Source organism: Gobius niger, assembly GCF_951799975.1.
Source record: "Gobius niger genome assembly, chromosome: 14".
Lineage (NCBI taxonomy): Eukaryota > Metazoa > Chordata > Actinopteri > Gobiiformes > Gobiidae > Gobius > Gobius niger.
The window spans coordinates 9,929,662-9,946,680 of NC_136865.1; the positions used below are offsets into that span (position 1 = coordinate 9,929,662).

The window sequence follows — 17,019 nt, forward strand, 5'->3', positions numbered from 1 at the left end:
CTTTTGAGCAATGGTCATCGCTGAGGCACTTCCTGGATGTTGTTGCGTCATGGAGGGAACACAAAATTGTCGTCTGTTATTTTTATGCCCTGAATACTCGTTCCAAGCTGTTTTGCGCTCAGAGCGGGTCATTTATCAAGGTTGGTGCTGAATAGTGCACAAGCTGGAAAATAGCATTTAGCAATTTTGTGGGCATATTGCATACAATTTACAACCGTCTGTATTGCACTATTATCAAGACCCCAAATATATAAATATATAAATTCTGTGTGAGTAAAAAATGTGTCAATCCCATTTTGCATTTGACACTTGTTTATCACATGAGCAAATGCTTTGTAAATGTCCCCTTTAAGTGTGTTAGAGGCCCCAGTTAGGGGAAGAGTATGAAAAGACTGTTGCAAAGTTAGTGATTTTTTGAAAAAAGTAAGTGTGCAGTCTGCATCATATATGATTTGTCTATCTTGTGTATGGTCAACCCAAATAAGTCAGTAAGTGAGTAAGTGCTTTATTTGTCATTGTACAAGCCTACAACAAAATAGTGTTCAGGTGTTAGTCCTAAGCTGCTGCGACTGAGCCGCACTGCCATTGTGGGTCGACCTGACCTGGAGATTGGGGAAACCGTAGCACCTGGAGGAAACCTGATCCTCTGATCCTCTGACACGATTCAGCACCTCCTGGGTTTATCCCTGTTTTAGAGCATGGTGTCCTGCACTGGTCGGCTCCACCTCCTCCTTCCTCTTCCTTCTGCAAAGCTCCACAACAGTCTTTAACCGTCTTCTGGGAAGAGCTTAGCAGTTAATCTGTTTTATTCTCCAGTGAACGTCCATTAGCCAGAACACTAGTAGGGACAGAAGGCATGAGGCTGAGTATTGCCTAGATACCACTTCGTTAGTCCCTTTTTTGTTTCCTGTTGCTCCTCTTGTGACGTCTCCACTGTGCTGCAGGTGTGGGGGGCTCTTGGTGCCTCTTCAGTGTCTCAGAGGAAGACATTTGTGGGTCTCAAATGGGTTTAGCTGATAAGCTAGCTTTTTGTTTACTTTTAGAAAGCTGCTTTCTTCAGGACCATTATTCTCTTTGCAGTAAAAAATTCCACTAAACCTCACAAAAACACGGCAAAATTTTACAAACATATCCAGTAAAACAATGTGGAGCACAGAAACCACAAATGCAGCTCACAGAAAAAGGCAAAAAATGAAGCTGTACCAAGATTGAAAGGGAGGTTGAGCCTTTTTTGTCATATTTTGACACTGAAGGAAGACCGTGACAGAAAAAATGCATATTTCGACCAATTTGAAAATTAAGTATAGTGCCTTTAATCATGGTGTCATTGATTTGCTAGTATTGCTGGGTTGCAGGTTCTAGAACGTGATGATGTCATCGGACCCAGCGGGGGGCAAGAGCCAGTTTTTCCTATTAATAACATTACACTTTCACAAGTCATAGCTAAAAAGAAAATATAGGAATTAAAAAAATGATCTTTAATATCAGTCACTGGGTCCAAGATCTCTCTGTACAAGACCAAAAATTTCCTCAAAAACAAAATAATTTTTCCTCTATATAATAGTATAGGCCTTTAGAACGCTGTGATGTCACCTGCAACCCAGCAATAGGTGAAAGCTTGTTTCTTCTATTTTACATTAGTCATTCCCACTAGTGCCAACAAAGGGAGCCCCAGGCAAATTCAAAAACCCTGACCTGAAATACAGTTTTAAAGCCTGAATTATGATATGAACGCTCACTTTAATATTCACAAAGCACCTTCTCATAACACCAGCAGACGGGACTAATGAGCTGACTGACCATTTCCAGGTATCAAATTGATGGGGATGGATGTTAAATAATGTTAAAAGCTTGAAAAGATACATTTGAGCTAAAGTAGCGCTAAAAGTAACAGCCGTACGAGCGATACCAATGTAAAGTTGTAAAAGTAAGAGCAATATCATAACCGTGCTCTGCCTCATTACATCCACTTTCACGTCTTTTTTACCCCCTTTACAAGAACACGTTTTCAGTATTCTCCCCTCCCATCTCTTTGTGGCGGCCGAGCCTTTTGTCCAAATGGCTGTCTGCAGGCACTTAGATAATTGTGTTTATTCTGATGAAACGTCCCAGGCTATTGTAATGCTTTCCTATAAAGAATATAGCGAGCACTTATTTGACCAGGTTGCTTTCTATTCGTACTCTGCTATTCAAGGTGTCTTTGTTGTTGATTCTTGAGAAAAATTACATATTCCCCCTTTTATCTCGTAAAAAAAAAAACAGATTCCACCCTCTGCATATCGAAACACAAAGCATCACGCCGTCTTCGCACTTTCAATGCTATTATTCGTTTACATGTATTCATCATTGACCTGGGTTAGTCAGGTCACTTAGAGACGTGTAATAGTGCCTTTTGTTCTGTTCCATACTTTATTATATGGATGTGTTGAAAGAAAACAAAGCTCCTATGGATGGGTTTCACGGTACTGTAAAATATGGACTGTTGCTTTAGCTATTTAGAATTCAAAACAAAATATCCTATTATATGATGAAAAAAAAAAGGTGTCCGTAACTGGAAAAAGTTGTGCGATTGAAAGGTGTGTTAATAAATCCACTCTCCATCTAGAAAAAAAACATGACATCGTGCGCACCTTGTCAAGTACATTATTTGTGAAATTGTTTTTGCAGCTGTATGAACTGGGGTCCCCTCCTTATAGCTTTACAGACCAAACTATTTTGAGACAACCTACCTTGATCTCCCGTCATACTGACCGGTGATCGTTGTCCTTGCACGTATTAACTCCGACTACGGCAGAAGCAAGGATCGTGACATTCGTCGTGCCGTCCCTCCAGGAGGACGACCTCCATCTCAAAGTTCCCCCAGCAGCAGCTGTGCGTCCCGGTCTGACCCGAAACCGCTGTTGGTGTCTTCGAGGAACATTTCTGGGTCGTGGGATGGTCGTTCTTCGGAAAATAGCCAACTGTAAAGCGCTCCTTGGCCTGCGCTCTTCGACGTGAAGCAGCAGTTCAGATTGTAAAAACAAGCAAGCAAAAAGTGCCTGAACAATCGTTAACCGGTAACACCAAGCAGGCAATGACATTCGGCCTCCTAAAACTCAAATGTATAACCAGAGTATTCCAAAATCTTCACCGTGGCCAGAGGTTTTAGAAACCTGCGTTTTTGGGGACAGACATCTGCGGTTTGGTCTGGATGACAAGCCCAAATCGTAGGATAACATCTTTGTTTTGAGATACCCTGCTACATGTGGACAAGGCCTAAGCTTGATACCCTTCCTTGCACAAACACCCCAAATAAGTGTCTTGCCCTGGGACATACCAACAATTTGATGGGTTTCAAACCACTGGTCTTCAAAAAAACGTAAATGTACTGTAGTCCGATCTGGACACGCACTGCTTTTTCATCACCACAAATAACATGACAATCCTGGAATCCTGGAATCCTGGAATCCTGGAATCCTGGATATCTTCGACAAGTTTCAAGTGACTTTGTGAGTTTGGATTATTCCATTTCAAAGACATGATGTCTCTGTCCATCTCTTTTCTCCTCTGACTCGCGCTTTGCATCGCCGTCTACATTGATCTGTTTAGTGACCATTGCTGTCCATTGCCATTCAAGATTCACCTTGGGAAATAAGTATAATTCAATCTGTACACAATCGAGAGTCTGAATCAAAGCTTCTACCACTAGATCCACAAGCAACACTGCCACCCCTTTCCCTCACAGTAAATGATAAACCTCAAAATCTCAAAGCCATCGCTCTTTGGGCTTAAGCCACTGAGGAACAGGTGATATTTTGGTGCAGATCGGTGATATTTGTCTGTACTCCAGACATATGGAAGTTTGTTGGCTCAACTTGAAAATTAATGAGCCTTTGCTTTTTGCTTACCGCTTTGCTTTTTCAAATGGCGAAAACAAACCTCGACATTAAGCTGTGGCTGAGAAACCGCATTAAATAAGATCTGCAGAGGTTTCTTGCATAAATGTTCCGTCCTCTGAGTTTTTTGTGCTGACACTCGAGCAAACATTTACCATCTGCTACAGCGCGCCGGATTTATTCAAGTCAAACCCGGGATGTCACTATAGATCATGTAAAGTATACGTTATCTGCATCTCTGGATTCCTCTGCATTACAAAACGCACATATGCCCTCGCAGCAACTTTTGGGTGATTCAACATTTGCCACTTCAAAATGTCTAGTCCGCTCCTGCACTCTGTTTCGTTATGAACAGCCAGGAGTAATTTCACTTTTTGCCGCTCGTAAATGTGAGCAAAAATCCATTATGCATAAGTACACTTCACATGCTGTGCACCTTTGATTCTACAAGATATAGCTAATGGAACTTTCAGTGAGAAGTGAAAGAGGCGAAGACTGTAAATCCATCCTGAATTCATATTAACTGAAGACACCATACCACGTCCGACATAAGTAGGCTATTAGTTACAGGTACGTCATGTGATCGTCGACACACGTAAGTTACTCGTAAGTCTTGATGTCTAATAGTGATGCGCGGGTCAGGTTTCTTTTTCAGGTTCTGCCCTGCACGTTGTTTCTATTCTAATAACCTGCCCCGCCCCCGCAACCATTAAAAGCATCGCGATACAAATATGATCCGTCTGAATTGACCACGGCTTTCATCCCGTCCAAAGATGTGTTTGAAATGAGCAGAACTGGCGTGTCCTCCCCTCGCGCTCTCTCTCCTGCGCTGGGATCATGGGATCAGCGACCGACAGCGAGGTAACACACTCACAGACGCTCAGAGGGTGGACAATAGGACGCTGCTTGTGGAAAATCCGACACATATATTTACGTCAAAAAACCTGCTCTAAACATGACGGAATAAGTTGTGGCTGAATTCAATGAATGCGCGAACGGAGGCAAAGTGTGGCCACGACCGGCCCCGCGATCAAAGGAGAGAGGAGGAGGCCACACCGCCTTTGCTCTGCCCAATCCCGTCAGACCTTGGAAGCTAAGCAGGGAAGGGCCTGGCAGGACTTGGATGGGAAACCGTTTGGGAACACCAGGAAGCCTAGCGAATGTAATGCGTGAGTGAGTGAGTGGTGATGGTCGGAGGGGCTGATAGCGCAGACTGGTTGCCTCGCTGTCGTCAGTCTACCCCAGGGCAGCTGTGGCTACAATAGTAGCTTACCACCACTGAGTATAGAGTGAACGAATAGTGCAATGTAAAGCGTCTTTGAGTGAAAAGCGCTATATAAAACCAATGCATTATTTATATTAATTTCATGACCAGAGCCACGGGCAGCCCGCAGGGACCGCAGTGGAACCCGCAACCCGCGCATCACGTCTACCTTCCCCATGGCCTGAGCTTGATCCTCGCTTGCTGCCCGCACTCTCAGGACACTGGCTTGTCGCATTACTAAGTTAAACTGTAGTTAGGCATAAGTTGTGGACTCGTTATAGATACTCTATGTATACGCCCAAAACTGAAAAAATACATAGAAAGTTCAGCGTATGCAGCGTTCGGCATACGCTGGCTTGATCGTCAAGGTGTGACAGCCCCATAAGGAAGGCTACGTTCAGACTGCAGGTCGAAGTGGCTCCTCTGAAACGGTGCACCGCCTCCTGGGTTTGTCCCTGTTTCAGAGCGTGGTGTCCCGCATCGGTCAGCTCCTCGTCCTCCTGCGCAGCTCCCTCCGCTCCACAACAGTCTTTCACCATCTTTTGGGAAGAGCAATGAGACAAGTAAAAACCATCTTACTCCACAGTGAACAAACATTAGTCAAAACAATGGCAGGGGAGAAGACTTGTGTGGCTTAGCTGCTAAACTTGCCCGGATACCTCCTTGTTTGTCTCCCTTTTGTTTCCCCATGGCGCCTCTTGTGATGCCTTGTAATGCTGCAGGTGTTGGTGGCTCTTGGTGCCTCTTCAGTGTTTCGGAAGAAGACTTTATTTTATTTATAGGTCTCAAATGTCTTTAGCTCATTCGCTAGCTGTTTTAAAATCTGGGTCCTTCAGGGTTTGTACGGACTCTCTGCAGTAAAAAAAATCCACTAAGCCTCACAAAAACACAGCAACGATGTACACAAGTGTCCAATAAAACATTGTGGAACACAGAAACTACAAATGCACTTCGCAGAAAATGGCAAGACTAAGAGAGAGGGAAGAGGCTGCTTGCAGGCTGGAGTTACAGGCAGCTGTGGGGCAGAGAAGGACCGGAGGGTGCGGGAGGGAGTAGGGAGCTCAGTGAGATATGGAGGGACCAGATTATTGAGAGCTTTGAAGGTAAGGAGAAGGATTTTATATTGAATGGGGAGCCGGTGAATGTGCAGAACTGGAGTGATGTGATGAATGGAAGGGGTTCTGGTGATGACTCGGGCTCCAGAGTTTGGGACAAGTTGAAGTCTGTGAGGGGATATTTTTTGGGGGGGAGAGGCTGAAAACGAATGAATTAGTCTAAACGGGATGTTACAAGATTGTGAACCAGAATGGCAGTTGCAGTGGTGGGGTGAGGGGTGGAGGCGGGTTCTGAAGATGGAAATACGCAGGTGATATCGCTGTCCAGGATGACACACCGACCCCTTAAAACCCTTTTGTCAATCTATAAAACACTGTGCAGTTTTACCCCCGGCTCACATTAAATCCGGTTAAGGTCCGGTACAGCATCCCCAAACTTAGAAAGTCATTAAAACCAATGTTGCACACTCACACTGCTCCGCGAAGTCCGGGTCCGGCTACCGAGGCCATCCGGCGGCCTTCCGGCGTCAACGGAAAGAATCCGCAAGAAGTCTATTTTTGCCGGACACCGGAGCCCCAGCGGATCAAGCTGACAGAAAAACACGAGCCAAGCAGGAAGTCAGGTCTAGTGAGGAAAGAAGATCCGGTGTATTTCAAAATAAAATCGGTCTGCTCGCTCCTTATTTGGTCTCGTTTACCACCTGTACACGCGCGTAACGCCATAAATGTAAACATTTCTCCATTACCAGTGACACGGGGGCAGTAGTGTGTTGCAAAGCATCCACTTCACTGGGGAGAGCCGTCGTTCTGGCAAATGCGGCTTTTGTTTACAAAATCTACGTATACTGTATACGGGGCTAATCATCACGTAAACTCGCTCCAAGCGGGCAACCCACGCGCACTTCTGTTCTCGCGAGTGCCGTTTCTGTGCCTGGCACAGCGTCGGGCGCCGGAGCTGGCGGAGCCACAGTGTCAGTCGGACTCACTGTGAGTGGTAGTTTGGGGCAAACCCGGACCGGATCAGGACCGAACCCGGACCGTAGTTAATGTGAGCCTGGTGTGAATCTGTTTATTGTAATGTAAAATGCTGCATTGCAGACCATTAAAACCACCGGTAATTTGACGGTGTTTACAACTTAGCGGATAATTATGGATAAAAAACGTTATTTGAGGAAGCGAACCAATGACCTATATAATTGCAGCCTTGGTGATTTGATAATTGCCACCATAAAACGTGTTTGTTTGTTCAGCCCCTATAAAGCTATAATTTCCTGACTCCGATGTAAATGCTCTGTTGTGATTTAAGCAAAGTCGAACCAGCAGCTGCTTTGCTTTTTAAATTTCGACGAAAGCTCACATGCACTGCCTCATAACTAACTTCCACACCAAGGCTAAGACCTCCTCCTTATCTTCTGCGTACTTACTCGTGTGGGTTTCAAGTCTCGAGTTAGAAGCTATTTTTTATTTATTTTTTCACTCGCCGGCATTAATGGCTCTGCCTCACCAACTGTTCGCCCTCCTTATCTCCTCTAGCAGGGCAGGCGTTTTGCTTCGTACATCGTGGCGCTAATTCACTCCCTGTAGTAACACGAGATGGGAACACTCGAACCTCGGTTGTCCCCTGAGCTTTGGCGAGGGCTGGCGCGGCTTTCCAGATTCCTTCTAATTATATTATAAGGGCCTTGTTTTCTCTATGTGGGGCTGGCTGCCGATTGGAGTCATCATCAGTCAATGGCGGAGAGTGGGTGGCCCTCCGCGGCACGCTACGGGTACACCAGGGCACGCTGCATATAATGGATTAAGACGGCACTTTTCATGCGAAGGGGTGTGGACCAAAATATCTGCGCGTGCACAGAGAGATAGGGGGGTGTCTTTTGAACTGGGTGTTTGATCTTGAAGCGTGGAATAGGCCGGGAACATATAGGCCCATATGACAAGAGCGTCTGTGTATGCTATTCTTCTAAGAAAGCTTTCAACAGGGATTTATACTAAGGAGAAGAAAGGGTCAACCTAAAGGCAATGCACGACATGGGGGTTGAGCATCCTTTCAAGTCAAATACTTTGCAAGCAACTTTCGAGTAATATTTTCAAGCAGCTTACAACACAATTACGCATTTTGCTTAATTACAAACTCGTCTAGAGATTTACGTATTCACCCGATAGACAAACATCCAAGCTTTCTTTTCCTATGGGGATTTTCTTAGACTCGCTGAGTAGGTTTTTCTCTTAAAGGGATAATTCAGGATTTTTGACATAGGGGCTCATTTCCTAGTTATCCAGAGTGTCGTCGATTTCTGACGATTTAAAAAAAAAAAAAATATTCGTGCAGTCCTTATATTTGAAGAGGTTAGTGGTGCTAGGCTAGTGCTAGGCTAGTGCATGTCTATGGTAACTAGTAGCCTGCATTAAAAACCTCTTCAAAATCATCGGGTCGTCCTCCAAACGTTGCCACATCTGATTTTTAGAAAGCTCCTTTGTGAATTGCACGTGCCGTAATGCCGGCCGCAGGTAAACAAACTACTGTAGATCCGGTAACCGAGCAGATCACTCCGCTGCTGCGTAGCTTACAACCAGGAAGCTGATGCTGCTCAAATACAAGTTCTTTTAAATGCAAAATGGTTATATTTCAAAACTTATTCAGTCAACACAGACATTTATATGGGTAGTCTGGTCTTATGAATGATTTGCCTCAGGTGCACTGTGCTTGGATCAGACTCTTTTTAATGCAGGCTAATAGTTACCATAGACATGCACTAGCCTAGCACTACTAAACTCTTCAAATATAAGGACTGCATGAATTTAAGAAAAAAAAAAATATATATATCTGTATATCTCTATAAATCAACAACACTCTGGATAACTGGGAAATGAGGCCCTATGTCAAAAATCCAGAAATATCCCTTCAACACTATAGTTAATATGTTTTTTTGTTGTTCAGACGGCATCGACTTCAAAATGTCTTGCATCAAATTGATTTCATCCACGAGCATTAAGACAGTCCTGTCCATCTCTATGAAGGCTGAAGTATCTTCCAGTGAAGCATCCGATAGTTCAAATACTCCATAAAAGGCAGCCTGTGGTCTTTCAAAACACAGTTCATTACAGCGAGTCTTATGTACTCGTCGTGGGAGACACAGTCTTAAGTTCAGAGTAACTGAAGTCGCGTATACTGATTCCGCACATCGAGCCGATAGCCATTTATAACCGGCTGTAATTTCAAGCACTTTGCTCAAGCACTTTTCAACGATGACAAGAACACGGTAAAAGCCAACTGAGCACCTGCACAAAAGGCACGAGACATTTCTGCGATGATATTGATCCCTGGCAGATTTGAAACCCGCCAATAAAAGTCATCCTAGTGAAGAACTGGGATGCTAGAAATGTGTTTGGAAAGTTGGGAATGAGTTTGTAGGTTTTGTTTTCAGCAGTTTGAAAGATAACGCACGGAGGAGCTGTGGTTAGGACCTACTGCAAGACCGAATTAAGAAGAGCTATTCGAAGGAGTCCAAAAAAGTATGAAATTGGCCGGTGTCCATCAAAACTTGGAGCGAAGGAATCTGAAAAAAAACAATAGATGGCTATTTACGTCTCTACAAATTATGGGTCTACAAATGAACTTTGCCTTGCCAATTTTCAAAAAAGTGTGTAATCAACTATTGTGGCTCATGTTCTCCATCGACGGATTCAGCGAGCTCTAGTTGACAATCATTTTTATGCGCCGAACAGCACAAGTAGATGCTCGAAAGACTGCTGACTCCCGCCTTAATTACAACCAAGAAAAATTGATTAGGAACTTTGTTATTATGGAAAGTTAAATCAAGCAATTATCAAACACAGTCATGTTCTCTCTTTTTTTTTAAGCAAAACTTTGTGACATTAATTAGTGAGCTCCTAAAAATAGGAAACGGATGCTCTTTTAAGTTCTGAAAACTGGCAATGAACCAAAGTGAACTTCTTTCAGTGCTTTTTTATCACTGCATTATACAAGCAAAACCCCAGCCTAGAGGAGGATTACTCTCATTATTAGTGTTCTGGTCAGGGGCATCGAAGTTACAGTATACAAGTTTGCCTTAAAAAGTCCAACATGTTCACTTCACAGACCAAAGCTTGCATCGCTTAACAGTAGATTTGTGTGGTGCAGTGGATAGAATAGGTTCTGGAGGTCACTATAGGTCTACAGGTATATATAGTTTTCAAGATGTGATCGAGATGAATTTTCCACTGTCAGAAGTTCCAGTGTTGCATTTCAAGATCCCAATGATTCTCAAAGGGGTTAAAATCCGGACTCTGTGGCAGCCAATCCGTGTGTGAAAATGATGTCTCCCTGAACCACTCTTTCACAATATGAACCTGATGAATCTTGGCATCGTCATCTTTATGACAATACCAGTACTTTAACGATGTTTGGTTTACGATACCTGAACGATGTATTTCTAACCCCCAATATCTTTACTAGAATATATAAAACAGAACAACTACATGATTCCATAAGAGACTATTTATTTTAAATTTGGATCGTTTATTTGAGCTGAAACAACTAAGTGACTTTATTCAGGGCTCTCCCTGGACTAGTGATGGGATGATAATGAAATATGGGGTCAGGATCATCACGATATTTACCTATGATTTAAAAAATCACTGAAACCGCAGAAATGATGGGAATTGGGCAATTATCAAATATTCCTCTTCATTGTCCGCTGTAAATGTCATACTGAGACATAAAGTAAGTATTTAAAGGCACACGTTGTAACATTTTGGACTGTTGTCATCAATGCAAAACATGCAGCGAATGAACAGCTCGACACAGAAAATGCTATTTGTGCAGTGGGTATTCAAAGAATTGATTTGGATGAGGAACTGACCTACTGAAATCTTAAAATACTGCTGACTTTACTCACATCTCCATGGAGACGTACCCACTCCCACTAAAGTTACCGGCACTGGTTGTCTGATGGATTTAGCGATTATCTTCTTACAAATGTGGCGAATGATTAATTGCCGCATTTTTTATGGCGATTAACGATATTATTGTTTATCGTCCCATCCCTACCCTGGACCCAAATGGCATCAAATCTTGGTACCCCCCAATGATACCCAGCCCTAATCATCTTGGAATATACCCGTGCCGTTAGGGAAGAGGATGGAACTACCTGGTCAATCGGGATGTTCAGGCTGATCAGAACAGTTAGACTAATCCAGGTGGCGTGACTTTTGTTTTGCCAGGCAGGGTACATTTTAAGAACACCATTCTAACATAGGAGTCTTTTGTTTCAAAGTGTGAGGACTGTATGACATCATCAGTTAAGCGACGGGATCAAAACTGAACTGATGTGGGTCCAAGGAGGGGCATAAGGGCCATAATCAATCACTGGACCCCCTCTGAGCCGTTCATTTTCAATTCAAAACCCTGTAAAATATGTCGCTTTCATTGTGCACCGTGATGTCTATGTTGTTTATCTTACCCGGACCTCCTCTTGTGTCGCAGCGCCTGTGTTCGACTACGAAGACATCCCCTCTCCCCTGAGTGAGTCGGAGAGCACCATCACCGTTCTGCTGCGCCCCGCTCTTGGGCGAGGAGCTCCTGTCAGGTATAAAATGATACACGGCATCTATTCATTCAGCGCCTCTGCACACAGTGATATTTATAGCCACGAAAGTTTCACAAACCCACTCGCCTCAGCCCAAAGCAATTCTGAGATTGCAGCAGTGTGGCACGTTAATATGACGCCTCGAAAATTGGAACAAAATCAGGGCGTTTCACGATTCAAACTTGATATACAGTGGAAAATCGTGCATGCCCTAAGCAAAGTTGCTGTTTTGTTTTGGAGCATAGGACCTCTACTCTTACCAAGAACTGAACAGAGCTCTCTGATGGGCAATAGAATATTTAAATGTTGCCCAATGTCCAATACAAGTTCAATTTAAGAGAGGCTTCATTGTTAATTGTTCAGTAGTGCTAAACAAAGCATCCTCGGAGCTGTAGAGCAGAGCCCGGAGACCCATCTTCAGGTCAGGAGCTTGGATCTGGTCTCAAATGTTTTAGTCAAATGAATAGTCTAACATGGTGTGGAAATTTAATCTCGGACCTCATTGTTTAACATCCTCAACTCATTATGGTAGAAATATGAGCATACTGTGGCCTAGAGTAGCACTAAGTGGAGAACTGGGATTCCTGGGATTCCTCAAAATGCTACTTTTGCAGTGGGTGATCAAAGAATGGATTTGGATGAGAACCTAACCTGTTTAAACCCTTAACTCCCACCTGAACCGAACACATTTTCTCCAGTTTGGCTTTACCCCAGTCCATAAGCTTCTGGAAAAAAGCAGTGAAAATAGCAACAAAAGTGAGACGAAAACAATGATGGAAATGTGACAAAAAAGTGAGAAAACATTGACAAAAAAGTGACGAAAAATTGATGAAAAAGTGGCAAAAATTTCACAAAAATTTCACAAGAAAATGCACGAAAAAATGACGAAAAAATGACAAAAATGTGACAAAAAATGACAAAAAATGTGATAAAAATTTGAGAAAAAATTGACAAAAATTTGATAAAAAATTGACGAAAAAATGACAGAAATGTGACAAAAAATGACAAAAAATTAATAAAAAATTGGACCAAAAAATGATAAAAATTGGACAAAAAAATAACAAAAAATGTGACAAAAATGTGATAAAAATTTGAGAAAAAATTGACAAAAAATTGATAAAAAATTAACGAAAAAATGACAGAAATGTGACAAAAAATGACAAAAAATTGATAAAAAATGTGACCAAAAAATGATAAAAATTGGACAAAAAAATAACAAAAAATGACAAAAATGTGATAAAAATAATTTACGAAAAAATGGCAAAATTGTGACCAAAAATGACCAAAAAATGACAAAAAAGTTACAAAAATGAGTTGAATACCCAACAAAAAAATTATGGAAAAATAAATCTGATGACGTGAGGAAAAAGATCCTCTCGGTTCAGGCGGGAGTTAAGAGGTTAAATCTCAGATTCTGCTGCTTTTATTCACATCTCCATGGAGAGGAGCTGGAGATGTATCCACCCCCAGTAAAGTTACAGTCATGTCTTAGGAGAGCTGAGCCGCTCACAGCAAAAGCACATGTTTGTTTGTACATAGTATGAGGTATTTTTCAATGATGAAAATATCTGTGACAAAATAAATGCTTGTATTTCAGTTCATGATGTGCAGTTAATGAAGAAGTGTGCATCTGCTCATGCTTTGGGATCAATACATTCATAGTATAAAAAGTCATGACACTCAGCCGCTCTTTGTGCTACAAAGAACCACAGGCGATCCGACAGATTTCTTTTAAAGTCTTTAAAAGTTCTTTTAATGTCCTGGCTGTCACTAACAACCACGTTACTGTTACTGAAGGAGACTGTTATTGCAATCATTTCTGATGCAACATAATCTCTGTCAACCCTAATTACCGTTACTGTCCAAAAGTTGTGTTGATCTTCAAGTTTACCGGGAACAACTTGAGCATTTCATATAATTACCATCTATCAAGCCATGTCAATTTGGCGACTGTTTGCGCCGGCGCCACAGTAAACGCTGACAAACAATGGCAGCCAATACAGCACACGCCAACCAATCATCAGCTGACAGTTTGACAGCCGTGTCACTGTAACGAGGGCAGCGCGCCAGCTCCACTCAACAACAAGCGCAGAGAGGAAAGTGGAGGGAAAAAACACCTTGATGGTACAATAAAAACTTTTACCTTGTTGTGGGCGGCAAAGTGTAGGCTCGGTTTGGAGGGGTGCAACTTTTCAGCTGATGTTTTCTGATTTTTCCAATATGTCGCGATCACAATAACCATATAGAAACACTTGTAGCTGAAATAAGACTTAAAGGTCCTATATCATGCTATTTTAGCCATTCCAAGTTAAGTATAGGCATGTATATGATATATTGTACCTCTACCACTATGGAGCACTCATTTTTGTGATAAATATAAGTGTTTTCTGGAGGTATTTTTCAAACCCGGAAGACACAACGCTTCGATTCAGTTAACTCCGCCCCCTCTCTCCGCACATACAACTTTACCGTAATATAAATAAACAACAATAATTGAAGTTACTTCACGATGCAGTTATACGGAGTTGACATCTGCAACACAGCTTCATAAATGGCTAACACACATGCTAATATGCTAACACACAAGCTAACCCACGTTTGGATTGACTCACCCTCTGCTCCATCGCTGTTGACATTATGGGACTCGCGTTGGTTATAAAAGTTAATCCACTTTGGTTCTGGCGAAGGTTCACCAAACATCCATCAGAGACAGTCACAGAAAAACACTATTTTGCTGATAGTCGCTGAATCCCGGAGAAAAAAAACAGCTTCTGAGAGAGTGGCCTCTTCTTGAAAAAGGTTGAATAAACTCCCGTCCTCTTAGCCAAACGCGCTTCTTTTTCTCCGTCCGTGACATTATCGTTAGGTAAGAATAAAGAACAGGTGTGTCCAGAATAGGTTATAACGAGCTCCATCTTCACAGCTGCAGCGCAAACATGACTGATCTGTTCAGACGCTCAGGGGTGTTTGTTTTGGCCACAGCTGACCTGGAAGCACCTCGGGCACATCCTTTTTTTTTTTTTTTCCTTCACTTTTTTTTTCTATTTGTTTCTCTCTTACAACAGAAATAATTAAAAAGCTGTTTTACAAATTAAAATCCGTCCGTAAGCATAGAATTAAGACATTACATTACAGACGTCGAGCACTTCCGTTCCGCTGTTACGACACAACTGAACACTCAGTCGTTCACCAGGAGAGGGAGGAGCAGCTGCTCAGAGCAGGATTCAGGAGGATTACTGAGAGCTGCGTGAATGAAGCCACAAACCACTCTGGGGGTGTTTTTGATGAGGAAATAGCATAACAACATGGCTAAAAGCTGTAAAAAGTCGATTTTGCCTGATATAGGACCTTTAAATCCTCTGGGGACCTGATTTCTCTTGTTGTTACAGACACTTGAAGTTGAATTTAAAACACCAGGCGCAGCCCCAACTCGCTTCCTGCTCATTCAACACATCTCCATTATGCTTGCGTTATATTTTTCAACCCTTTAATAGTTTGCTCAACCGTTTGGTAGAGCACACTTTATTGAATCACGTGTTGTTTCTTATTCCTTATTCTCTCTTCGCTACCATTCGGTTCAAGTTTGTGATACTCAAAATATCCAGTTTAGTTTAGTTTACACTAGTATAGGTTGGGGTTGGAATAGCTTGGACTGGTTTATGCTGGTTTAGAGCAGGTTTGGGCCGGATCCGATCTGGTTTCTACCGGTTTAGAGCAGTTTTGGACCGGTTTAGACCTGGTTTTTGACCAGTTTAGACCAGGTTTGGACTGGTTTATGCTGGTTTTGACAGGTTTAGAGCTGTTTTTTTACTGGTTTAGAGGACGTTTCGATTCGACCAGGTTTAGATCAGGTCTGGCTGGACTGGTTTGTGCTGGTTTAGATCAGGTTTGGGCTGGTTTGTGCTGGTTTTGACAGGTTTAGAGCTGTTTTTTTACTGGTTTAGAGGACGTTTCGATTCGACCAGGTTTAGATCAGGTCTGGCTGGACTGGTTTGTGCTGGTTTAGATCAGGTTTGGACTGGTTTATGCTGGTTTTGACAGGTTTAGAGCTGTTTTTTTTACTGGTTTAGAGGACGTTTCGATTTGACCAGGTTTAGATCAGGTCTGGCTGGACTGGTTTGTGCTGGTTTAGATCAGGTTTGGACGGGTTTCTGCTTGTTTTGACAGGTTTAGAGCTGTTTTTTTACTGGTTTAGAGGACGTTTCGATTCGACCAGGTTTAGATCAGGTCTGGCTGGACTGGTTTGTGCTGGTTTAGATCAGGTTTGGACGGGTTTATGCTGGTTTTGACAGGTTTAGAGCTGTTTTTTTACTGGTTTAGAGGACGTTTCGATTCGACCAGGTTTAGATCAGGTCTGGCTGGACTGGTTTGTGCTGGTTTAGATCAGGTTTGGACTGGTTTAAGACAGGTAGCTCAGAGGTCTATAAAAAAAAAAAAATACAAAAAAGGGTGTAGGGAGGAACATTAAAGGGTTAAACATTTTAGACTGTTCAGCGGACTTTGCTTTCACCTTAAAGGAAGGAAATGTTCCACTGCTGCTGTGGATGTGAAGTGGAAGAAGGTTAATGGCGGAGGGTGAGGATGAAAGATTTTGAGAAGGGATTGATTGAGGGGCAAAGGTAGAGAATGTGAGGAGGAAGAGGACAAGAAATCAAGAGACTTCCTGGCTGAATTTATGCTGCTGTTAAAAAGTTGCCGTATTCAGCCCATTCCTAGGTCTATACACCAAGTTAGTTAAGAGCATGAACTGCATAAAATGTCCAAAATACATGAAACAAATTCCTGGCATGCACCATGATTCCACCAAAAATGCGCTCATCTAGGGAAAGCTATTTCCGCTCTCCCTTTGGGAACACATAGTTATGTGCCAAACATTTTCCAGTTTACCGGGAAAACATTTTGGTGCCTCATCGATGATGGAGAAATGTGCCTCTCTTCGTTAGTAGACTTTGGCTGTTGCTAGAACAGACTGTGGTTGGCTAACAGCCCCACAGTCGATTCTTTCTTTGGAAATATTATTTTCTTGATTACACAGGACATTGTTGCTTACTTCTTACTCTTTCCTTTTGCCTAATTCTGGACAATAAATGAACGGTTCTAGTCTCATTGTAATGTGATACGCCACCGTTTGGTTTCTAATTTGGGCATTTAGGAAACTATAATTTGCAGCAATACCAGCAAAAATCAGCAAACTTGGCAGTGTGGGCAAATTATAAACTCATTCATTACAACATAAT

The 17,019-nt window shown here is 42.5% G+C and overlaps 2 protein-coding genes across 6 annotated transcripts in view; one reads left to right on the plus strand and one right to left on the minus strand.

The window, feature by feature from the left end:
- Nucleotides 1–17,019, plus strand: part of LOC306974083 (receptor-type tyrosine-protein phosphatase U-like) — a 371,134-nt gene that overhangs the window by 268,114 nt on the left and 86,001 nt on the right. For all 5 annotated transcript variants that reach the window (XM_079571206.1, XM_079571209.1, XM_079571207.1 and 2 more), the window contains exon 11: nucleotides 11,680–11,782. In XM_079571206.1, coding sequence (XP_079427332.1) covers nucleotides 11,680–11,782 — 103 coding nt within the window. The remainder of the gene's footprint in view (nucleotides 1–11,679; nucleotides 11,783–17,019) is intronic.
- LOC306974165 (C-reactive protein-like) overlaps nucleotides 1–17,019 on the minus strand; it is a 431,917-nt gene that overhangs the window by 199,702 nt on the left and 215,196 nt on the right. The gene's annotated exons all lie outside the window — the stretch shown is intronic.